At 45.0% G+C, this 25,145-nt stretch overlaps 1 protein-coding gene across 4 annotated transcripts in view; it reads right to left on the bottom strand.

The window, feature by feature from the left end:
• The window catches only part of MAP1B (microtubule associated protein 1B), an 83,234-nt gene that overhangs the window by 7,004 nt on the left and 51,085 nt on the right, over positions 1-25,145 (bottom strand). For 3 of the 4 annotated variants that reach the window (XM_036410174.2, XM_036410176.2, XM_036410178.1), the window contains 3 exons: positions 17,199-17,281; positions 15,313-15,453; positions 1,332-7,830 (listed from right to left, as the gene is read on the bottom strand). In XM_036410174.2, the coding sequence (XP_036266067.1) occupies positions 1,332-7,830; positions 15,313-15,453; positions 17,199-17,281 (6,723 nt within the window). Of the gene's footprint in view, positions 1-1,331; positions 7,831-15,312; positions 15,454-17,198; positions 17,282-20,280; positions 20,425-25,145 lie in introns of those variants that run through there. The other variant, XM_036410179.2, reaches the window with a different exon arrangement.

Below are 25,145 nucleotides of genomic sequence, written 5' to 3'. Positions count from 1 at the left end.
TTTAGTGAATCTGAGCTGAAAGCACTCAAATATCCATGTGTAAGCCTCCCAAAGACTCTAACTTACAGAATTTTGTGAGGTATAATTTTTTTAATAATTAAAAATGCCTGGCCCTTTCGGTTTGGCTCTGTGGGTAGAGTATCGACCTGCACACTGAAGGGTCCCAGGTTTGCTTCCGGTCAAGTCACATGCCCGGATTGCGGGCTCAATCCCCAGTAGGGGGTGTGCAGGAGGCAGCTGATCAATAATTCTCTCTCATCATTAAAGTTTCAATCTCTCTCTCCCTCTCCCTTTTTCTCTGAAATCAATAATATATATTTAAATGCATAGAATTTCCTCTTGCACACTAAATTGCTACCATCAACACCAAATGAATGTCACTCATGTAGAAGCACAAGCTGAGGGAACTGACCGAAGTTTACCCATGTTTGTTTTAAAAATAAATTAATAGTGCACTTTTCTCTTTTTAGAGATCTGTTGGAAAAGCATCTTCATGCAACAAAAATGAAGCCATCTGAAACCTGTTCCATAAAAAACTCAGGTATTGCTGAGAACTTGAAAAATCTGAGAATTGGGGCCAAAACATGAATGGTCAGAAGTCAGGCATATTGCTCCTGCCATGTGCAATTTAATCCAAAATAGAATTCTGAGTCTCAGCAAGACTGGGGTAAGGGAAGGATATAAGAAGAGCCGTTGATGCTCTCCTCTTAATTTGTTCAGAATACCCTCTGGCTGACTGAAATTATAGTATTTGTTGGCCAATAAGAAAACAGAGCACTGCCTTTACTGGGGATGTAGCTCTAGTTTGGTGATTTTTTTAATTGAAAATTTTATAATTTTAATTTTAAAATGTTATAATTTTTTTAAAAAAAATTAATTAAAAACATTAAATCTAAAACTTGGGCCTATAGTGGACATTCCAGGGTTGGCTTGGAACTCTAGTTCTCCATAGGCCTCTGGGAATTCTGTCACCTGAGCTTCATTCTGGGGCCAGCATGGCTAAAGCCATTGCCAAAACAGTCTTCCAAAGGAGGCTGAAATACTTCCTTAGTTCTGAAAACTAAGAACAAAGCTGCAGTTGCTGAGTTGCAGAAGGAGCAAACCTAGGAATCTCATCTGGTGAACCAGAGCTGCTCTGGGCCATATACTGAGCTGTCCCCAAGCTTTTGGACAACATTGGGTTGAGATGGTTACCTTTAGGCAGAAGAGATAGTGAAGGGAAGGGAGAGCACCCAGTTGTGCTCTCTCACCTTCCTAGTACAAGGTCAATGGAAAGTCAAAGGCTCTAGTTTAAAGTGGGATAGTTGTGGATGCCAGCACCTTCCACCTACCTGCAGTTGCAGTTTTGACTGATTTGGATGCGGAGGCGTTGGCGGCATTCTTGGTCTCCTTGTCTTTCTCTTCCCCACGTGCAGCTTTGACCTCAGGTGTGGTGGTGGGTTTTGTTGTTTTTTCCACTGATTCCTTCTTCTTAGGAGAAGTTACTCTGGATACCTTCTCTGAAGATTCTTTCAAGCCCCCTGGTTTGGGTGAAGCTGCAGAAGGCTTGGACTTCCCATCACTCTTTTTGACAGGCGAAGATGACTTGGTCTTTGTACCTGGCTTTTTGGTTTTGGTCTTCTCTTTCAGGTCTTTCTTCAGAGCTTTGCCCAGGTTCTGCTCATTGGCCAAGGCCTCTGGGTCCATCATGGACACATCAGGGTGGCGTGGAGAAGGGCTGCGGTCCTGCATGGGGGCTGGAGGTGGGTCCATGTGTTTGTATGTGACGGTTTTGTCTGTGGGGATGGTTTCTGATTCATCTTCAGAGTCGATATTTGCATCAGCTGTGATGGAGGGACACTCTTCAGTCTCCGGGGGGACATCGGAGTCAGTCTGAGATGGGGCCGACTCGCTGACTGAGGTGGGAGGGGTTTCATCACATTGTCGCCCCTGTGGCTTTCCTCCTGGAGGCGGAGGGCCACCCCCTGATTGGGTGAGGGGCCTCTCAGATTCTTCAGTTGGCTCTTCACTGGCAAACCACTCGAGAGGATTGGGATTAATGAAGGAGGGTGACAGCTCTGTCTTGGGATGTTTGTATTCACAGGAGGACACGAGGCATAAGTCAACATCCTGGCGAGCCTCCGAGGGGGACTTATTTTCTGTAGTGTAGCACTGGTCTGAAGTCTCATAGGAATATGTACTCCCCTGAGGGGTTCTAGTGATTTTCTCTGACGTCTCATAGCAGTATGTGGAAGCATCAGGGGTTCGTGTAGTTTTTGTAGATGTCTCATAGGTGTAACTTTCAGACTCAGGGAAACTGGAAATTTTCTCAGTGGTCTCATAAGAGTAGCTGGAATCTCCAGGTGTGTGGCCACCATCTTCAGAGTCATCATAGCCATTGCTGATGTCATCCAGCAGTCTACTAGACCTCTCAGTCTTTTCGTAGCTATAACCACTCAATTCAGGGGTTCTTGTTGTCTTCTCACTTATCTCGTATGAGTACCCACCCTCTTCCGGGGCCCGTGTGGTCTTTTCAGTAATTTCATAAGCACAGCCACCATCTTCAGGAGTCTTGGTGGTTTTCTCAATGGTCTCATAAGAATAGCCACTGTCATTTGGGGCCTTAGTGGTTCTCTCTGTCTTCTCATAGTAATAGCCACCCTTCTCTGGGGTTCGGGTGGGTTTCTCATAAGACTCATAGGGGTAACCTTCTTTATCTGGGGAACTGCTTGTTTTCTCAGGCTTCTGGTAGGCATAGCTGAAGTCACCAGGAGTCTTCCCTCCATTGTCCTTCTCCAAACCAGATGTGGTCAAATCTCTATTCAAGGCTAGATGGCGTTGCATTGTATCAAACAGCATCGAGGCACGGAAGCCATAGGGCTCTGTGGATGTTGCTTCCATTGATGGAGGAGCAGACGTGTCATAAGCTGCTGTGTTCTCTTTGACTGCGGAGGTAGAATCTGAAAAACCAGGTGAATATAAAGGAGAAGACTCTCTTGGGGTGAGTGGAGAAATATCAGATTTTGGTGACAATGCCTCTCCTTCCAGATTTCTCACTTTTTCAGAGGTGAGTGAGGCATATAATGATATATCTCTGGGAGGAACAACATCAGATAGAGTATCTTCTTGGAGAGGAGAAGCTATCTGAGAAGGGGTATGTGCAGAAGAGGTGGACGGGGAGGCCTCGACCTGAGATACTGAGATGAGCTCTGAAAGATCATTATCTTGGGTGTAGGATGGCTCCTCCATTGGTGCTATCTTATGCGATAAACTAGAGTCCTGCATGTCAGAAGGACTGTAGTCCACCTCAGTTGGCCCATTTTCAGTGATGTGAAGCACACTCGCACCCATTGTAGGGTGATCTGGAGACTGTCGACTAAAGTCCATAGCAAGGGAGTGCTCAGGGGATTCTTGACCAAATTCAATAGACATGGAGGATTGTTCAGACCTATGATCTTGAATGGGTGTCCTGGATTTGGCTGTTTTAGGGGAAAAGTCTGGTGGAGAAATTGACATTGGTCTTGGGCATTCTTCTTTAGATGGAGACATTTCTGTTTCCTGAAAAGTGGTAGGCGTTTGCACGACAGACACGGAAAGAGAGTCGTCTACTTCTGTGGAATGGGGGGAACCGACCTCAGCATGCAAAGATGGAGACACGTCATCTGTTGTTGGCTCTGGAAATGAGCTTGTAGCCACAGAGGCTGTGGAGACTGAGGCCACACCCTCCATATGAGAGTATGTGTCTTCTGCTACACCTTCATCAACAGGGGTAGCTGACTTGTCTGAAACAGTACCTTCAGAAATGGACATCTTAGTGTCTTCTTTAAAAGATCCAAACTGACTGACATCTATTTGTGTAGGAGAAACATCTCCTCCTAACTTCCTTTCATCTAAAGCCAGTCCTGATTGAGAGCTCATGGTTTCAACACTGTCAGTTTTCTTTTGTTGACCAAAGTCTTCTTTTATTGGGATAAAGTCTGTGCTTTTCCCTTGCTGTTTGTCTTGGAAGAGACCAGTGGAAGTCATGTCAGAAACTGGACTTATTTGGTCTGAAAAGCCTTTTTTCACATTCTTTCCTTCAAAGGGACTTTCAGTATATCTACTGGGAGCCTTGTGATCAGCACTCAGAAAACTTTCATAGGCAGACTCAGATCCAATAAGAGGAGGGCTCCGTAAAGGAGACAACACTTTTTCAATAGGAGACGCTGAGTCAGGAACAGGCTCATCCATGGGGCTTATGGAAGCCCTTTCATTCTCATCTTTGGCTTCACTGAATTCAAAGCTCACTGGAACTGCTGATGATTTTTCAATGACTTCTGTGGGGAGGTGACTGGTTTTTTCCTCAGTTGGAGATTGGTAGTAAGGTGTGTGGCCAGCACTGCCAGTCACAGACTGAGATGGAGACACCACTTCCAGGGTCTTATCCTCAGGACTAGCACAATGTTCTTCCACTACTTCTTGGGTCACTTCAGGAGATACTGGGGCTGCTTTTGTCTTTCCTGGGACTTTAATCTCATTGGGTGTCAGAGAAAAGTTCACACTGCGTTCACCCAGGGGCGTCTTTTCCAGGGGTGATGGTGGAGACGGGCTCAGAAATGGGCTCTTGGATGGACTAAGTTTTTCATCTGAAACTGCTGAGCTGGTATCTTTGATCTCCAACGTGGCATTGGCTTTCTTGTCTTTCTCTCCGGCACAGTAAGCATCACGTAGAACAGATTTGCTAAATTTGTCTTCCTCCATAGATGAAGGTGGTGAGATGGTGGAGGCTGAAGCATTGTAATCTTTCCCATCAGTGGCATCTGTTTTTGAGCCTTCAGATAACCCATTGAGTGATGTGACAGCAGGTTTGGTGTATTCCTGAGAATACAGCAAAGACTCATATTTTGTGATGTTTACGAATTCTTGAGATGGGGATTCTGTCTCCTCATTGTTGGTCTCATCGCTCATCACATCGCGAGGAGTAGACATCTCATCCATTGGGGTGGGCTCACTGGATATCTCAATGGTAGACTGAGTGTAGCCAGAGGTGGCAGTGAATTCTTCAGGCTGGTCTTCTCGATTCTCCTCATCAGAAGCAGTGGCCTCACTTTCTGAGCCTCCAGGTAAAGTCTCATCCTGAATTGTAGATGCAGGTTCCTGGGCAGGAGACTGGGCTCCATGTTGCTTGGTTGAAGTGGTAAGGAATCCATACTGATCCTCAGCACCACTAGCCTCCGCAGCCTTGTCAACCACGGCCATCACATAATCTTCAGCTTCAGCTTTTTCAGGCTCATATCCTTCCTCTCTGGCATCCTCAGCTTTGTCTTCCTCATCTTCCTCCTCCTCAGATTGTTCAGCTTCTCCTTTCTCCACTGCCTCATCCATGTCTTCTTCTGCTCGGTCATCACCACTGGCCACAGACTCCCTCTTCTCCTTGATGTGTGCATCTGCCTCAGCCTTGGCACTTTCCTCCTCCTCCATGAGGCTGTGCTTGGAGGTGCTCACACACACGTTTTCTTCACCATCCTCTTCTGGCTCTTCAGCCTCTTCGGTTTCTGCCTTCTCTTCATAGTCTCCAGTCTCTGAAGATTCTTCAAAACCTGCTCCTTCATCTTCAAATTTTTCGATGTCCTCCACCCCTTGCTTCTCAACTGGCTCCAGCTCCTCTGGTGTTTGCTCACATTCACCCTCCCCTTCGGTGGTGGTAATTCCCTCATCAGGGGACTCAGCAGAACCTTTGATGACTTCTGTCTCTTTTTGAGTGACTGGCTCAGTTGCCTTCAGTTTCTCTTCATCTTCAATCAGCTCCAGCTGAGGCTTGATGTCTTTTGCTACATTGACCTCTTCAGCCTTTAGTTCTTCAAAATCCTTGGTTAGATCCTCAGGGGATGACATAAGGGACCTCTCAGCTTCCAGTTCTTTGGCAGGGCCAGTGGTTGCTATTCCAGCTGCTGCCACCACAGCCGCTGCAGTGGCCACAGTGCCGATGGCTGCCGCTGCAGCCTCTGTTGTCTTGCCTTCCTTCTTAATGACTTTAATTTTCCCCTTCTCCTTTAGCTTCCCGGCAGCAAGAGAATCTTTCTTGGCAGATTCTTCCTTCTTGGGTACTTTTGGTTTTAATGCAGCTGGTTTCTTTGCTTCAGATAGAGGAGTAGATGATTTCTTTACATCTTTAGGAAGTTTCTTAATTTCTTTTTTGGGTTCCTTTTCTTCCTTTTTAATTTCCTTCTTGTCTTCCTTCTTAACTTCCTTCTTGGCTTCCTTCAGGGGTGTTTCCTTCTTAACCTCTTTCTTGATTTCTTTTTTCTCTTCTTTCTTGATTTCTTTTTTTACTTCCTTTTTCACTTCTTCCTTTTTTGGTTTTTCCTCCTTCTTGATAGGTGTTTTGTCCTCCTTTTTAGCCACTTCTTTCTTTGGCTTTTCCTTCTCCTCTTTCTTTTCGTCAGACTTGACTTTTGTTTCCTTTTTCACCACCTTCTCCTTGGTGACTTTGGGTTTGACATCTGTGGCTTGCTTTTCAGCCACCTCGGCTTTCACCGGAGGCTGTTCTTCTTTGCTAGGCACCTCCTTTTCGGTCACTGGAGGTTTGGTCTCTGTTTTTACTGGCTTGTCTTTTTTCACTGTTACTTTTTCTTTGCTTTCAATTTTGGGTGGCTTTTCCACGTGATTTGCTTTTGTGACTTCCGGAGTCTCTTCTTTAGACTCCTTTCGCACAGATTTGCTGGCAAGTGGTTTTGTGGCTGGCTTCAGACTCTCTCGGCTATCAGCCCTCTGTTTCAGTTTTACTTGTTTCACAGCAGGCGCAGCCACCTGGCCAGTTAGATCTTTCTGGGTGGCCAGTGGCTGTTTCAGGAAGTCTAAATGTTTGAGCTTTTCCAGTCCCTCCAGAATATTGTATTGGGTGCTGTTTCCAGGAAACAGGACTCGGATGATTTTCTCTGCAGGGTTTGCTGGATGCCATACAATCAAAGATGAGACTGAGGTTAAGTAGGAAATTGGAATATCTATTTCTTGACCATTAGGCAGCATAAATTCAGCCTTGTCTTTGTTGGTGCCAGTCCACTGCTGCATAAAATACTGCATTTCCTTGCTACTCTTGACTGGGTTAAGCACATACATCTCAAGTTTACCAACTCCCATTTTTTGGAAAAGAATGACAGGATCAATGGCGTTGCCTACACTTCTGAACAGAGGTTCTGGTTTCATGGACAATTTGCTTAGATACTGGAGAGTGAAGCAAGCTTCTTCTATGCTTCTTTTCATCTTGATGTTTGGCTCTGGGTTTTTCAGATTTTCTGGGACATTGAGAAACACAACGCCTAAGTCAGGGGAGATGAGGTTTTTCATCCAGTCACTGTTAGTGGTGGAGCCTTGGGACTGCTCTTCCTCAAGCTCTGCGATTTTCCGCTGCAGCATGCTGTTTATTCCAGGCAAATTGTCGTCCCCAATGTGGGTGAGCAGGATGGAGTCCACTCGGTCCAAGTGTCGGATGAGCTTCCAGAAGCAGGATTTTCTTTCTGACCCTCCATTGATGAGCATATTGAATCCGTTCACTGCAAACAAGGCAGAATCACCCCTCCCTCCTGGAAAAATGTAGCAACATGGCTTGGAAAGCTTTAGAAATCCACCCGATGTGGGGGGTTCCAGGATATCAAAGGGAGATGGGACTTCCACTGATTCTGAGAGATACTCGGTGAACTCGGAAAGTCCTTCCATTTCTGGCAATATAGAAGCTGAGTTGAGTTTAATATTGATGAAGTCTTGGAGATTGTGTCTGTCAAGGTTGGAATTCTTCCAGTCTCCTTCTTCGGGACAGAAGAGGGTCAAACTAGCTTTGTTGGCAGGATGGGTGGTACTCAGTAATTCCCCAATCTGGGATTTTAAAAAAGTAAACAAAGAAAGGAAAGGTTTAAGTGAATGTCATCACTGATCCACCATCTCCATGTATTATTAGATATTATAGGATCATTGGACGCACAAAGGACTGACTTCAGGGATGCTGGTTGTTTAAATTCTGAAATATTTCCACAATGATAAGTGAACAGCCTCTGTCCTGACCACCCCACACACTGCTCTCTTATGCCTCAACCACCTCCCAGAACACCTCTACATAATTTTGTTGTGCAGCAGCAGAACTCTGGTCCAGTTCTAAGACCAGTGACCATTTGGAAGACCAGGGCCTGTGCTACAGTGGTTATGAAATACTTTAATATTACAGTGGGGTGTGCAGGACACAGCCTCTCCCTTATATAGAGAGAGTAATTGATATATATATTGCAGGGGAAGGCTATGTGAGTCACTTCACCACTGGTATAAAATATTTTCTTTTATTACAATGAGTTTGGCAAAAAGGCCTGATGGATACATTGAATTAATTTAGTTTTGGTTCATTTACTGTTGTCTACTTTTAGAATTTTGTAGGTGCAAAAGAAAAAAAGTTTGGTGTGCTTTCTTCCCCTCCACCCCGTCAGGAGACAAGGAAGTTATGGATTGCTCATTATTACGAAAAAGTACTGGTCCTGGCATCAGTTCACACTATTTAAAATATGAGTAGGTTCGTCCAGCAGGTTCTCTAAAAATATAAATATTTTTATTGAAGCCATGATGATGAAAGCAACTGGGCAATTACACAAGCAAGCATCCCAATTTGTCCCCATTTACTCATGTTTGAATCCAAAGTGAGACATTCTACTCTCTCACAACTCCTGTTCTTTTCAGGGCACGCTAGGTATGAGTGGTTAAGATCAAATATGGCTCAAAAAGGAGAAAGGATTAAGAAGTACAAATTCATAGTTAAAGGGATGCAAATCAAGTACAGCAAAAGGAATATAGTCAATAACATTGTAATAACTATCTATGGTGCCAGGTGGGTACTGGGGGGGAAATGGAGGTGGGGGGTGGACAGGAAGGGACACTTTGAAAAGTATATGATTAGCCGAAACCAGTTTGGCTCAGTGGATAGAGCGTCAGCCTGCAGATGAAAAGATCCGGGGTTCGATTCCGGTCAAGGGCATATACCTGGGTTGTGGGCACATACCCAGTAGGGGGTGTGCAGGAGGCAGCTGATCGATCATTCTCTCTCATCAATGTTTCTAACTCTATCCCTCTCTTCTTCTCTGTAAAAAATCAATAAAATATTTTTTTTTAAAAGGAAAAAAGAAAAGTATATGATTAACCATTATGCTATACACCTGAAACTAATACAAAATAATACTGAGTGCAAATAGTAATTTTAAAATATTATTTTAAGAAAAAGAATAGTTGAGCATAAACCAGAAAAAAATGTGCTCAAACATTTTTAATACATTATTTAATATTTCCTATAGGACAGGAGTGCAGAAGAGCAAATTGTGTCCAAAACAGAGATTGTGGTTCATTGAAAATGCTGTTTTTGTCTCACTCCATGTTATGGCCATATGTTTCATAGTCTTAGCTTACTAAGTAGTAGGGGAGAATCATGCCATAAACTCTGGTCTTCTTTTGGCTTCAGCAAAGCTCACAAATCAGCCCAGAGATACAAAAAGAGCTCTTGACCTTGAAGGTAAATTATGAAGGGCAAAGCAAAGATTCCATGTGGTCCAGGCATCCCTAAGCCAGCAGGTCTGAACTCTCTCACCTTCTAGTTTTAGAGTGATTTCCTCTGTCTCACACAACCTTCCAGATACCAATATTTGAGGCTACTAGTGCATGTGCATAGACTAATTGATAGAATCTGATTTTTTTCTACCTAAGATTGCAGTAAAATAGCCATTTTTGTTTTGTTACGTCTATTTGTCCCACATTTAATATGAAGGGTCTCAAAATAGCAAAAGAATAAATCTTTGATTTTGCTGTTTCCTCTGATTTGACCCTCTCCTGTTAAAAGGATAGGAATCAACTATTTTGGAAGCTAAGAAAACTGAAAAAGTCAAAGGTAACCATCCTGGTAATTAGCATAGACCTTCATTGCCACCACTATAGCACAATTAGGAGTCTCAATCCTAATTTTCATGCAGAACACATGCAAACTATTTATGTTTTATAATACATTTTAGAGGAGAAATCTAAGCAACTAAACTGTTGACTCTTTTTTTTTTTTCAACTGCTAACTCTTTAACAGTGAAAATTTAAATTTTCATCTACTTTAATTTTTGAAATTACACCCTAAAGACTTTGGCAGCCTAAGGATTTGATCCTATGTGAAGGAGATATTCAATCACTAGCTCTTTTTATAAAACTTGTAATCACAAAGTTCAAAGAGTAGGTAAAAGGACTTGAAGAATACCTCCCCAGCTTCCATCTTTTCACCTTTATCCAGACAGCCTATAAAATGAAGGAAATTACCCAAAAGAAAACAAGGTTGCCGAGAATTCTGAGGAAATCAAGGGCAATGAAAAACAGCAAAGAGGCTGGTGAATGGGAAACTATGATTTATGAGAAAAACGGGGGGGAAAGCATTGCTGGACAGGTTTCTTTTCAGAGAGGGAAAACACAGTCTCTCGGAAGAAGCAGCGGCAGGATGAGACAAGAACGCAGAAACTGAGCTAGAGAGAGCCCTTCAAGAAGGAGCGATGAATGGAATAGGTAAAGAGGCACAACTACTTCAGCAAGCGTGTCAAACTCAAAGGCTAACACGGCCAAATAAACCTGTGAGCCACGAGTTTGACATGCTTATACTACAGACTTAGAGATACACAGAGGAAATGAACTCCCTGCTTCCCCTGAGAGGCCCCAATGCCTCTACTCCAACATACATCCTAGAGACCAAGCATCTCAAGGGCAAAGATTGGGTCTTACAAGTGTCCAGCCCATAGTGGCACTCAATCAACATTCACTCAATTTTCGGATGAGAGCAATAAGGAGGATCCAACAAGGAAGCAGTGGCAAGGGAACCTGTGATGAGCTCTTAGATTAAGAAACTGAGGCTTCTAAGAGATTGGAAATCATCATCAAAGTAAATGATAGCTATTATAGCACAATATAGGAAAAGTCCTAAATCAGAGGAAACACATCTTCTATCTCTCTGTATCATAGTTATCTATGTTTCCCCAATGTATTATCAGATTCAACGGATGTTTGTTGAACTGCACTGAACTTTATCAATTCAATACATGCTGTCCTCCTGGAGTGGACACTTGAGAAGTGACACGAGCCTGTTCTTACTTCTCAAGCACACTGATTGCTTGGGCATAAACCTGATTGCTACCCTCCCCTTGTTCCTACAAAGGTGGATGAGAGACATGACTGGAAGAGATGTTGCTCGGGGTAAAGATGGTCTTTTTGTCAATTTCTTTTTCTAATTAAATGCAGGCATACTGGAAAAGGAAGGAAGATAGAGGAAATAAATTACTTTAGTGCAGATAAAAGAAATGAAATATGATTTGAATTTCTAAGCCATGGCCTCCTAACTTCATTTCCTTTTTTTGATTAGGTTACTTGCTTGGGTAATGAGGAAATACAGTGGACTGCGTAACTCTGCAACACACTTAACAGGATTTCTGAACAGTGTGATAGCAAAATCAGGTGGATTTGTACCAAGCTATATACACAGTGCTGCTTAGTGTCAACCTGGGAAGGTCTATGGTGGGCTGCCTCAGGGCTCAGTTATGTCCTGTTGAGTATTGACCTGGATAAAAATGAAGACATGATTATCAAATGTGTGATGGCATGAAAATGAGAGGCATGGCAAAATGTGAGATGGCAGAGTTAAGACATTTACAAAAGCCTGGACATTAGGATGATGATGGCTAAGTCAACTGTGACAGGATGGTGTTCTAAAGGGATAAATGTGAGGTCCAATAAACCAGCTGGCTAACGTGTAGGAGTTGGAGATGTGGTTTAACAAGAATATCCATAGAAAAGACTCAGACAAATGGATTTATCACAAAGCTACAGAAGCTTAAACTTTGATACCCCTCACTGGCATGGGTGCCTCTGAAAACCCTGTACTTAATTGTATGTTAATAATTTTGTTTTCTTTTTCCTAAAAGGAGCCCCCAAATTATGTAATTACAGAGCTCCTCAAAGCCTGCATCCTCTCCCCATTGATATTTAATTGTGGATGGTAGCAGTCAAAAATTACTTTTAGAATTACTTAATAGAAGACTGTATTAAAAACAATAGTCATCAGCTCTCACAACACATCTGGTCAATGACCCTTGGAGTATGGTGTCCAGTGTGAGTCTTGGCATTTTAGAGAAACTAGACCATAAACAAACAAGCAAACAATTTGAAAGAGGTTGCTTTGCTGGCTCCTTCTTCTTGGCCTTAACTTCTCTTCTAATACATTGCTCCTTCTTCTAAATTACTTCTAAATTACTTCATCTACTCTTTCATATGCTGATGGCTACCACATTAACTTATCTGACCCAACTCTTAGCTCTCTGAGTTCTGGACTCATGTATCGTATCCAGATTGGCATCTGATAACACCAAGGCGCTAAAGCATGATCAAGACTGAACTACTGCATTTTCCGCATACCCACTCCATCTCCCCTTCCTACCAATGAAAGGAGTTTGAAGGACAGTGACCAGGGAATATAGGAAATCTTTAATAGCTTGGTTTATGTAGAACAGTGGGTGGAACTGAAAATGATTAATCTGGAAGGAAAAAATTAGCATTGTTATTGAAGAGTGTCTAAGATAGTGTCAGATGGAACAGGGAATCACAGTTCTTCCTTGAAGATACAAGGAGACAAATAAGGAAAAACTTTCTAACAGAGACACTAAAAAATGTCCCCAGGAGATGGTGTTTTCACCATTCTTGGATTTCAGGGAGTTGTAAGGTTAGCCAGATGACTGTTTTAAATTCTGGTTTGGAAATTGACCTCCAATGACTAAGACTCCCAAAATCTGAAGCTCAAAATGCACTGATAATTCTATTTTTAAGTCTTGCATATGTTTCTGATTTCTCTGGAGTGATGAGTAGGTAACAAGGACTGGATAAAAGGGGAAAAAACTGGACCTTTAAGGTCCCTGTGCTAGTGTATCATTCTATACTCAAGTATCATTCTATACTCAAGAGTACCTATCATTCTATACTCAAGCCGTTGTTCCAGTGCAACTACAGGCAATCATAGCTCTAACAGCCTGGTAACCATTGGTCCTGCCCAATGATTTTCAACCCGACTTTGGCTGCAGCAGCCTTTCTTCAAAGTCTACAATGCCAAAGGAATAAAGGCTGAGTTGCTCTGGTTGTGGTAAGAGGGAAAAAGTGAATTCTACCCAACATTCTCCCCTTCTTCGTCTTCCCCCACCAGCCCTGACACCACTGACCTAGTTTGTTAGGGAGAACTCCAAAGACCCTTTTGTGTTGAATATAACTTTCTCCAAAATAATTGGGTGGTGTTATGAGGGAAGCAGAAGAGACTATGGCAGAGTCTCTGGCCTAAAGGACACCTGGCTGAGTATAATAAAGGTGTATGCCCTTCAGAGCCCATCCCTGTGATTTCAAACCCTGGGAATCTGTCCTTCCGCTGAACTCACATTCCTCATTTAAGGCTGGTTCATTTTCTTTGGTAATTAAGGGTAAATTCTAATATGTGCAGAGCCTACTGTGCTAAAATTCTACTTTGTGGGCTAATAAAAAAAAAACAATTTAAGCAGCAATTTCATAACATTATGCCTTATTTAAAGAGAGAGAGCGCTATTATTTGAGGTCAGATGGATGAATTTGGGCAATGACAAACCCTTTTCTTTGCATTCCTCCTTTGTTCGATTTTACAGCAAAGTCAAACCAATGATGTGGGATAGAAGCCAACCACAGAAACTAATTGCAGAACTGCACAGGCATGCAGGGGAGGCACCCAAGCATATAAATGAGCTGAGGGTCAGGCTAAACTCAGACCAGTGCACCTCCCACCCGGGCTATTAGACCACAGGGCAATTTCCAGGCCTCTACAGCTCTCTCCCTTCCCTGGGCAAGGTGCTGATAACGTGTGCAACCTCTGACCTATCAGACAAATGCCCGCAGACACAACATGCTCTGCAGAACTCAATCTTGCAAAAGATTCTGACTTTAAAGTGATCACACATCCGTTTTGGGGTGGCAGGTAGAGTGAGAATTGTAGTTATAGGTTGGAATTTCAATGCAATAAACAAAAGCCTTTCCACTGTGTGGGTGCAAAAGATATGCCTTAGAGAAAGACAGATCACAGCCTCTGGAGAAAGACAGGGCCCTGTGACCCCTTCTCGCTGTGAGGAGCCAGGACTATCTGCCTCCGGATCCAGATGACAACGCTAAGTAAAATGTTTCTTTTCATTTTGTTACCCCTCCTGTCCCAGTAGGTGGGGAGTGAAACATAGTTCTGTCATCTGCCCAGCCTTTTTATAGAAGCCTCCAGGTGAGCCAAATGAAGCGGGGCAGTTTATTTACAGCTCTGGCCAGTGATGAAAAGTACACTGAGACCTCTCTGTGAAGCGCAGCCTAAGGAAGATTAAATGCAGAAAGACAGATGGCCCTTCACGACACCCAGGAGGCCGAGAGGCCGCCATCTCAGGAAGTCCTCGGGAAGATGGTTTTAAATAGACGTGGTAACTCCTCCTGTCAGCACACCCTTCAACCCTCCAAATGGAAATCTGCTATCAGCTGCCGGCAGGCCCCAACCTGCTGCGGTGACAGCCCTGAACCTGTCTGTAACGACTATAAACAAATAAACAGAATGAAAGAGGCACATTCCTTTGGGAAGAAAAGTTGCCCAGCCAGGATAAATTCCCCAGCAAACAACCAAATCAAAATCTTCACTCGGATGTTCCCAAATCCCACTATCATCATCTAGTTTTCAATACCTCACATGTGTCATCCTTGAATAAGATATACCCATCAGAAATATTAAAGACCCAGCTTCAGTCCAGCTTCTTCAACCCTCTTTTTCTTGGAGCATGAATGTGAACCATGAATCTGCCCCGTCTCCCTACGTGTAGCCCTTTCCTGAGCCCTCTCTTTTTCAAACAGCCCAAACACTGGGGCCCGGCATTAAAAGTAAAAGAAACCAGAAATAATTAGACCATGAAAAGGAAGTCCAAGCCCTGAAAGAGATCAGGGGTGGTTAAATCCTACCAAAAGTCCAAAGGGTTTTTTGGAATATTCTTTCAGAAAACAGGAAACCTGGGTTTTCCTTTGGGCTCATTTCAAATGTTTCCATCATTCCAAATGTGGCCATCCGTAAAATGTCCACTGTTCCAACACCCTTCCATCTCACTCCGGGCCATTAAGAATGCTTCCCATTAATTCTAGATGAGCGCTCTAAATTCTTTTGGTGATGAGTCATGGGTTTTGCTTATTTCAGAGGTGTGCCATTCCCTCCCCTTCTTTTTCTAGTTGCTTTCAAAGAGCAGCCTGAGGCTACAACAGTAACAAAGCAATTATAAAGCTCACCTCTTGATCGGTGAAAATTTCTATGAAGTTCTGGAAGGAGAAAGAGCCGGACTGGAGAATGAGCTCCCCAGTATTTTCAAAGCACTGCCCAGTCAGCACAAGCAGCTTGTGTCGAGCAGCGTCAGTGATCATCAAACGCACCTGAAACAAAGCCCAGGCAACAGGAGTTACAGCAGCTCCAACGTCTTGCCTCAGGACAGGGCTAGCCCTGGGAATGCCAGGAGTTTATTACCAACAAAAACCATTCATTCCCTGGTTATTCATCCTCCCTCTGGGGTGTTGGACAAAGCCAATGACTGTGGTCATCAGATCCCCCATGAACGCGATTTTGGTTGACCTCTCCCCAGTTTCCTTGTCTCTTTCAAAGCAGCCTCCGCAGCTGGTGATCATTTGCTCCATAGCTGTGTCTGCTAGCAGCTTGTGGTCTGAGCCTTATGACTATCTCACAGGCTGAGTCACCAAGTACAGTCTAGGTCCCACCACTGCTGCCTCAGGAAACAGGTTTCCAACAAGGGTCCCAAGTCAGCCCCTCCCATACAGGATCCCCTTCCAAGTCACACGCCAAACACACAGCTCCAAATGCAGCCTACAATGGGATCAGCCAGGTACCTAACCTTGAACATAAACAAAAGGCTGCCCCTGAATGGAACCTTTTAAATAGGACTGTAAATGGTTTGCACTAAAGAACTCTGTGAACTTGAGGTGGCAGGTCATCAGCCTATCCTTTAGCAGAAATGCTGCTCTAAGCCCCAAGGTAATCATTCTATGCCCATTCCGCTGGGGGGGTGGGGGGTGGGGAGGGGAGGACCCATTTCCCACCAAAAGCGCCCATCTAATCAAGGAAACGCACATATACTCAAGTAATTATTCCAGCCCCATCTGTTCCACAAGCAAGCCTGAATTCCTTAAAGAAATTCTCTATTTTTTCCCTTTTCCATGTCTCACAGATGTCTGGCTGGGGATACAGCTTTTTTCAAATTGTATTTCACTTCCTGATTCTGTTAGTCAGTCGGAGAGAGAGAGATAGCCCATCACTTGCCTCAACTTTGTACCTTATTGAATTGTCAGAAAGGTCCAAGAGGACCTGCTAATCTGAAGCAGGAGGAAGTGGGATTAAAGCAAGCTACATAATGCCCAGCCGGTGTGGCTCAGTGTGTGAACGTCAGCCTATGAACTAGGAGGTCAGGGTTCGATTCCTGCTCAGGACATATGCCCAGATTTCAGGCTCGATCCCCAATAGGGGGCATGGAGGAGGCAGCCAATTAACGATTCTCTCGCATCATTGAGGTTTATATATTTCTCTCCCTTTCCCTTCCTCTCTAAAATAAACTCAAAACATATTTAAAAACAAAAACAAAAAACCAGGCTTCATAACGATAGCCAAAAAGAGGAAGCATCTCAAACCCATCAACTGATCAACGCACAAACAAACTGTGGTATAGCCACACAATGGAATGGTATTCAGCCCTAAAAAGAAATAAAGCACTGATATATGCTACAATGTGGATGAATCTTGAAAACATTATGCTAAATGAAATAAACCAGGCACAAAGGGCCACATACTGTCTGATTCCCTTTACCCAAACTATTTAGAACAGATAAACCCATGGAGGCAAAAGAAGGTGAAATAGTTGCCAGCAGCTGATGGGAATGGGGAATAACTGCTAATGGGTTCAAGATGTTTGGGGGTGATATTCCGAAATTAATGGGGATGGTTGCACAGCTCTGTGAACAAAACCCACCAAATACACACTTTCAAAGCATGAACTTTATGGTATGTGAGTGGTATGGATGTAAAATATCTCTATTAAAAAAAAAAAAGGCCACCAGCTGGGCCCTGTAGCTGTGCGCGGCCCTGCCCAGACCCCGCGGAGCTGAATGCCCACCTCAGTGCTGACTGCTTCGTCTGAAGGGTTGATCAGGACTACTGTTTCCAGCACGTCACTCCGGTGATGAAGGATCTTTTGTCCTGTGGGCACAGAAACACAGACAAAAGAGGAGACCTTTAGCTTTTCCGGATTAACACCGCCCGCCCGCTGCTGGGGCAGCTGAAGCGTTCCTGCTCCTGCCGAGGCGCTGCAGCGGGATTCTCCTTCGTCTTGGGAAACAGTGGTGTTACTGAACCGGAGCGTGCAAGCCCCCGCAGGTTCCTCCAGGAACGGGGTCTGTGCGGTCTGGGGCTGCTCAGGCTCCCATCACCCCCGCGTTTTCCAGGTTGATCGCCAGGCAGCCTGTGGGTTCATGGCGATTTTCATCTGAGACAGGGGCGGGTGCCAGGAAAACTCAACGGGGCTCCTGACATTTCCTTTCTCATGGTAATTGGGGATGTTTCTGCGTATCAGCCTTTCTTCTGGTGAGAACGGTGCTGAGATTAATTAGGAGCCTTATTATGAAATGAATGACATCCAGGAACCCTGGCTAACAATTAGCCCAACCAGCAGAATGGCTGTCTGAGGCAGGCTCACGGTCTGTAGGGGTATTCATTCATTCATTCTCTTGCTTATAGGAAAGTGGAGAAGCTGTGAGCAAATGAAAAGTGGAGAGCAACCCTCCTGCTGGACAGGGAACAACGCAGCCAGGTGCTGTGGGAAGAAGAAGCCTGTGGAAGGGGGGCTGGCATTCTGCAGTGTTTGTGGCTCCACACCCCTGACTTCCCACATCTGAGAGGTTTTAGGGCATCCTTTGGCTAAAACCACCTTCAGCTGAAGTGGACGGAGGCCTATAGATGACCCACAATGGCTCGCCCTCCTTGGACAATGAGATGAAAGTGACCAGGCGACGTGTGGCCAGAGTGGGTGATATATGCTCCACCCATCGATGAGGGACAAAGAAAGACACGTGAGAGGGAGACACATGGTTGGGAAGGGAGATAAGAACATATGTGCCGAGTGCAGTGCAACGAAACTTGGATAAATGGGAGGAAATGGAATAGAATCTCAGGGAGATAGATACCAAAGGAGAGATATACAAGAAGAGAGAATGACCAAAAAGCAACTGTAATTCAGGAAAATTATTGGTGTTTCTTCAAAAAGCTAAAATAGAACTACAATATGAAATAGCTGTTCCACTCCTTGGTGAATTAAAAGTTGGGATTTGAACAGATACTTGTATGCCAATGTTCACTGCAGCATTACTCACAATAGCCAAAAAGTGGAGACAACCAAATGTTCACCCATCGTATACCCAAACAAAGGAATATTATTCAGCCATGAAAAGGAAAGAAGTTCTGATACGTACAACAACAAAGATGAACCCTTAAAATATATGTTAAGTGAAGCCAGACACAGAGGGACAACTACTGTATAATGTCATACATGTAATATCTAGAATAAGCAAATTCATACAGTCAGAGAGCAAATTAGAAGTTACCAGAGGCTGGAAGAGAGGAACTGGAGAGTTACTGCCTAATGTGTACAGAGTTTCTGTTTGAGGTGATGAAAATTTTTGGAAATAGAGGTAATGGTTACACCACATTGTGAATGTAATGAATGCCACTAAATTGTACATTTAAAGATGGTTAAAATGACAAACTTTATGTTTTCTATATATTTTACCAGAACTTAAACAATTAATAGTGTAACAATGCCAATACCTATTAAATAGTACACTTTAAATGGGTGAATTGTATGGTATGCGAATCTCAATAAAGAGGTTACACGAAAAAAAGCAGTCCAGGATACACAGCTTAATTAGGGCTTTTCCCCTTCATTTCATCGGGGACCAGCACTACTATGGAAACAGCAGCATGATGAAACACCACCACTGATCATCAAAGCCTGTTCCTTCCATTGTCTTCTCTTTCCTAACTGTAACATTTCCCAGTAGACCCCGCATCAGACATGGAAGAAGCCCAAACTAAACATTAATGATGTCAGGCTCTGTTCTAAGCACTACACATGTACCAACTCACTTAATCCCCAGAAAAGCTCAAGAATTGAGGTGCCAAGTCCCCTTTTACCGTAAGGACAATAAAGTCTACAGAAGACAACTAACTAGCCTAACGTCACACAACTAGTACGTGGTCGAGCCAGGGCCCGAACAAGGCACAGGCATTAAATGCCAAGGAAGAGCTAGGGAAAATCCAGGGGAATAAAATCAGAAATGTGCTTAAAGAAGCAAGAAGCATCAGGAGAAGACTATTAGCAACAACAACAACAAAATTTTTTTTAAATTAAATTAAAAAAGGTGGCAGGACACCCACATAAAAGAGGGTAAATTTAAGAGAAGGTGTGTGGTCCTTTACTCCCTATGCCTGAAAATACAGAAACCCCACAACAGAACGATGCCACACAATTTGAGCAGGCAAAGGACGGAGCCTCAAGAAAAATAATTCAACTCAGACATAAGCAAGAACATTCACTTAGGAATGCCGCAGTCTATAATTTGCTGGGTGTTGCTTTTTTGGCTTGGTTGCTTTTGCTTTTGACAACCATATGCATTCAGCTTAACAATAGCCCACAACCTTCGGACCAACTTGACAACCATATGCATTCAAAGCTCACACAAAAGAATATTCAGTCGAATAAGCAAATGATAAAATGACAGCGAAACACAGTGACATTGTTTCACTTCTAAATCCTTCCACCCGTGGCCTCCGTGAAGCAAAGACCTCAGGGGCTACAAAGGCACCGAGTTGAGATAAAATTAAGCAAAAGCTTGAAGCCCAGGAGAAATGAAAGGTCGTTTCCTTGATCAAACATTGGACCTGTTTTCAGACGGCATCTTGCCACAGTGTGACTGTAGTCATTGCTGTAGAATACTGTGAGAACCCACAGAAGCAGACGTGGCTCCTTCCCCAAGAGACGGCAAAGGAGTCAGAGCCCCCTTCTTTCCTAAGTGATCTCCACGCTGCCCCAGCTGCTGAGAGCATCCTTCCAGATGCACATCTAAGCAACAGCCCAGCCTGCCCGAGCCTCGGCCCACCCAGCGAGCCCTTCCTCGGACACTCCCGGGCAGGGGACGTCTTACCATCCACAAAAAGCTCCTTTCCTCTGTGGCTTCATCACTTCCAAACAAAACAAATGCCATGTGACAGTGACTGTGACCTCTACTCCTTCCAAGTCAACTTTCAGACCTGTTGGCGCAAGATTTCAACGGAGGATGCTCTTTCTGTCCATCTTTGGAAACACTGACACAGACGCGCACCAAAATACCATGGCTGCTCCTTCAACAAAAGCCTTTTTATAGGACTGAATTTGAATGAAGGAGGGGATTGAGAGAGAGAGAGAGAGAGAGAGAGAGAGAGAGAGAGAGAGAGAGAGAGAGAGGCAATCTTCAAGCTCTTGTCACAGCCCAACTGTTGGCCAGATTCTTCTCCCAACGACGTAACCAGGGGCCGGGCCTTCCTGGCATCCCACAAACCCAGGGCCTGCCGGAGGGGCTGGGGCGCCGTGCCCCCATCCCCACATCCCCATGGGATGCCAGCTCCTCTGGCAGCAGGCTGCTCCGAGCTCTGGCTGCCTGGACGCTTACAAAGCTGCATATTTGGGGAATGTTTCACACTGGGAAGTGGGCCAAGCATTCTGAAGAGAGGCCGCCTGCCACCCCCGCCTGAAAAGGTCTCATTCAATTGCTTCAAAGAATAAGTTCCCAGGAAAGAAAGACAAGCCGCTCCCTCCACCATTACCATTATAGAACGCTCGCTCCACCATTACCATTATATATGCTACAGAAACAGCTCACGGGGGAACCACGAGGCAGCCCGATGAATAGGTAACTCCCCTCAGCACTGGTCTGAGAGAGGCAAAAGCAGGGGTTTGAGATGGAATGACTGTCATCGTTGCTTTGATAAGACAGGCTTTGAGGGCCCTCCACAAACGCAGTGTAATTGTAAAGGCTCCATCCCGGGGGCAGGGGTTGGGGGGATGTTATGTGACACAGAAAAATGGGTCTGCTCCACCTCAGCAACAACAGAGTATGGTCGGGGACTCCCTGAGGCAGCAGGGTCCTTGGAGACAAGGAGACTTTTGTCGCTATACTGGAAAAGGCCATGCTTGAAACCCCATAAGCCTGTATGTTTCCATTATTACTGGGACTTTTTTCCTTTCTGAACATTGAATCTGTCTTTTAAGGTTGGGCGATTCTAGTGGTTTATGTTTGACCACATTCAGGTGACTTTGAAATCTCTTTAAAAAACATGTTATTTTCTAGGTGTATAATTTTTAGCATGCTTATGGGGTCTCTTTAGAGTTTAATATGCATTTAATCTAATTGCCCTCCCTCCCTTTCTCTCCCTCCTGGTTCATAAAGACAATGACTACGGCTGGATTCAAAGCCACCCAGCCCGGAGGCACAGCCATAACCAAACCTCCGTAAAGTTGGCACCTTCTCTCTTGCACAGCTGACCCTTCTCTCCCACACCCATCAGCCCAGAGCACAGTGACTGAAGAGGCTATGACATCTCTGTTGGAGCCACAGCAACACCCAGACTGTCAGCCCCGTTAGGCAGCTGCTGAAAGAAACGGCCTGGCCCCATGGAGAGCCTGCTGGGCCCACGGCTGCGGCTGGGCGGAGAAGCGGGGAAAGCCCTTGACGAAAACAATAGCTCGTCATGCTAAATACAACCTTTAAACTGTCTTCAAATGAATGGTAACTCGGTATGTTTTAATGATAAATATTTCATTTCTATTCCCAGAAGTTTATCTCTATAACTCCCTTTGCCTGCAAAATGAATATATTACAACATGATCCGGAAATAGGAATTGAAGAAAAAAGAAAGCCTTGGTTAGGTGCTGAGTATGGAAGGGAGAAGATGAGGGGATCCCGAGTCACTCATAGGGATGGAGGTGACCAGAGCTGAGTCATGGCTGGGTCTCCAGCAGAAGGGCCCTCACACCCACCTGCCTCTGCCCCCGACTCCACCAGCTCCCGCCGCTGCCCCATCCTCACCCACCGCCCTTGCCCAGGTGGAACCAGAGTAGATTCTTTTTGGAAAAGGCATCTGGCATTGTGACCCAGCATTAGAAAAGCTTCCAATGTAATGAAGCAGAAATCAAGGGGTTTAAGAAGTTTGTAGAGTTAGAGAGGGAAATGTGTGGGGCAATGAAGGACTAGGATTATTCAGCTAAGAGTAAGGGTTGGTAGACCAAGAAAAGGTCAGAAGCACAAAATGCGCTGACATTAAAGTCTGTCATCATTAGGAGGGAGGGAGGGAAGAAGGAAGGAAGAGAGGGAGACAGGCAGGGAGGCAGGCAGGGAGGGGAAATGAGAGCAGTGCGAGTTCTTCAACTCAGCCTCTTCACCAAAGTGGATTTGCAAAGAGGAAACATCTCACCTCCAGTCCCACATGCAATAAACATTCCCCAAGCTAAAATTCAGATAAATGGGTGAAAAGCAAGAAACAACTAGTCCTCAGTGCTGGAACTAAACATTCATTACTAGCAACTCTCCCCGCAGCCTTTCACAGCAGTCTCTTGTTTGTATTAATAATAACACCAAGCCTCCTGTCTGCAGGAATCCACATAATGTCAAGCCAGTGTGCTAAGAGGTGGGGCCAGTAGGAAGAGAAAGGGTGCTGGTGTGGAGGGAGAGTCACCCACATCATGTAGTGAAGCTCTCTCCTTCAGGAGCCCTCACAGATGCCCTCTTTGTCCTCACAACCAAGGCCAGGCCCAGAGCACGCCCTGGCCCAGCCCCCGCCTCGAGGTGAGGTCTCCCAGGCTCCAGGAGGGCAGGAGCAATTTGGGAAGCCTCACAAGCAGCACCAAGGCCTGTTCCCCAGAACCTGCATGGTCTCCCTGCCTCCTCGTATCCCACCTCATCATTTCTGAGCAAGAAAAACAGAGACCTACAGGGGGCGGCAGGGAGGGGCGTGAGCATGGCTTTGGGAGACCACAATCAGCAGGTCTTTCCCAGGTGCCCAGGGTGAGGGCTCAGAGGAGGGACCAGGTGGAGGGCTGAGGAGCCTGGCCTCACAGAAGCCTCCCTGTGTTCCCTGTCACAAGAAATCACTCCAGACCTGGGGGAGGAATGACCACGAGGCAGGACTAGACAGCTTAGCCCCTGGCGTCTGCGAGAAAACACCGGTGCTGGGAGACTTGGTATCTCCTGGTTACACAGGTCCCCAAAGACCAGGTGGCGGCAGAGAACACGAAAGTCTGTGGTTACCAGAGACAGTACAGATCCCCCCTCCAGGGAGGTAAAGCTCCTGGCTGGTGGGAGTTTGATTTCCCACACCCCAACACCCCCACACATCAAAATCAACTTGTTACCTGTCACATCTGTCTGTTGTGGCAGCTCTGAGCCTGAGGCTGGGAAAAGGGCCCTTCCTTAGCTGTCCCAGAGGCAGCAGGGGACATGGGTAGAAAGACCACAGAAACATGCTGGCTTTCAAGTCACACACACGTTGGAACACCTTCCATGTGCCTTTATTATCCTACCTGGATCAAAGTTATACCCAGGTGCCAGGTGAATGCATGGTGGTGTTTAGTAAGGGCTCCTCTTTCTCTAAACACCAGGAAGCCCATTGTTAAGAACACAGCAGAAGCCGAAACCGGTTTGGCTCAATGGATAGAGCATCGGCTTGGGGACTGAAAGGTCCCGGGTTCGATTCCGGTCAGGGGCATGTACCTTGGTTGCGGGCATATCCCCAGTAGGGGGTGTGCAAGAGGCAGCTGATCAATGACTCTCTCTCATTGATATTTCTAACTCTCTCTCTCCCTTCCTCTCTGTACAAAATCAATAAAATATATTAAAAAAAAAAAAAAAAAGAACACAGCAGGAAACCCTTTTGTGTATTAGAGAGCATTTTATCCTTGGATGGTACCTCATTTAAACCTCCTCACATTCCTGTGAAGTGATGGGGACATGTATTATTATCCCCTCTTCCTGGACCTAAGTTCTAGTGACTTGCTCAAGGCCTCACAGGCTGAGAGAGCGGAGCGTGGCCAGTCATGACCAAGGCTGACACACTATTCTTTTCTCCATCTTTTCCTGATTAAAATAAGGGTTTTCGAGGTGTGAGGCCAAGATTCCCCTTTGTGAGAGGTAAACATGCAGTGGGTCAGCCACTGGTCAGCCAATGCTGCTGAGCCGCTGCCCACTCCAAGGGCACGCTGGCCTCCCACACGCACCCTGAGGCCAGCTCTCTCTTTGTTTCGGCTGAACAATCAGAGCCCAGTTCTCTCCCACTTTCCTCCTGAGATTCCTGGAAATGGCGTTTCTTTTCTGTTGGAAATAAATTTTGTTATGTCTGCATTTATTTCATCTCAGATGTATGTCCCTGCGTGTCATGTAGCTCTTCAAAATGTTCAATGTTCAGTGCTTGTTTTTTCAAGGGAATAAGAACTGGAATTCCATTATAACAAGATCAGGAGACTTTGTGAAAAACAAACAAACAAACTAAAAAAAAAAAAACCTTTTTACTGATCATTGCTTGGGAATTAGACTTTTCTTTTTCCCCCCCTTTAGATGTCTTTTTGTTAGAGAATTTAGTTGCTATGGAATTTGCACCTACCCCTATTTTTCTCTATATTTCCTGGAGTTAACTAGTTTTTCTTTTTGTTGTCATTGGTTAGGTTTTTCACGTGTCTGCTAGTTCTTCCACCCATCTTTCCCTTGGTTTCTCTGCCATCTTCTGATTTATATTCCTCTGTCTTGTAGATGCCCAGAAAAGCAAACAACTAAATACCCCAGACTTCCCAGGTTCTCTCCTTGTCCTGAACGTGTTCACTACAGGCAGAAACAAACTGAGCCTTCACGTGACAGGCAGGGCAGCCTTGCTCCTGGTGGCACACGGAGGCTCATTTTGCACTTCACGTCCCATCCCGGTTCAACTGCTCACCCCAGGAGAACTTGTTGTGGGGCGGGGGGAATGATGATGCCAGTTTTACTTT

This window comes from Pipistrellus kuhlii, unplaced genomic scaffold, assembly GCF_014108245.1.
Source record: "Pipistrellus kuhlii isolate mPipKuh1 unplaced genomic scaffold, mPipKuh1.p scaffold_m20_p_4, whole genome shotgun sequence".
NCBI lineage: Eukaryota > Metazoa > Chordata > Mammalia > Chiroptera > Vespertilionidae > Pipistrellus > Pipistrellus kuhlii.
This window is presented reverse-complemented; position numbering and strand designations above follow the sequence as displayed.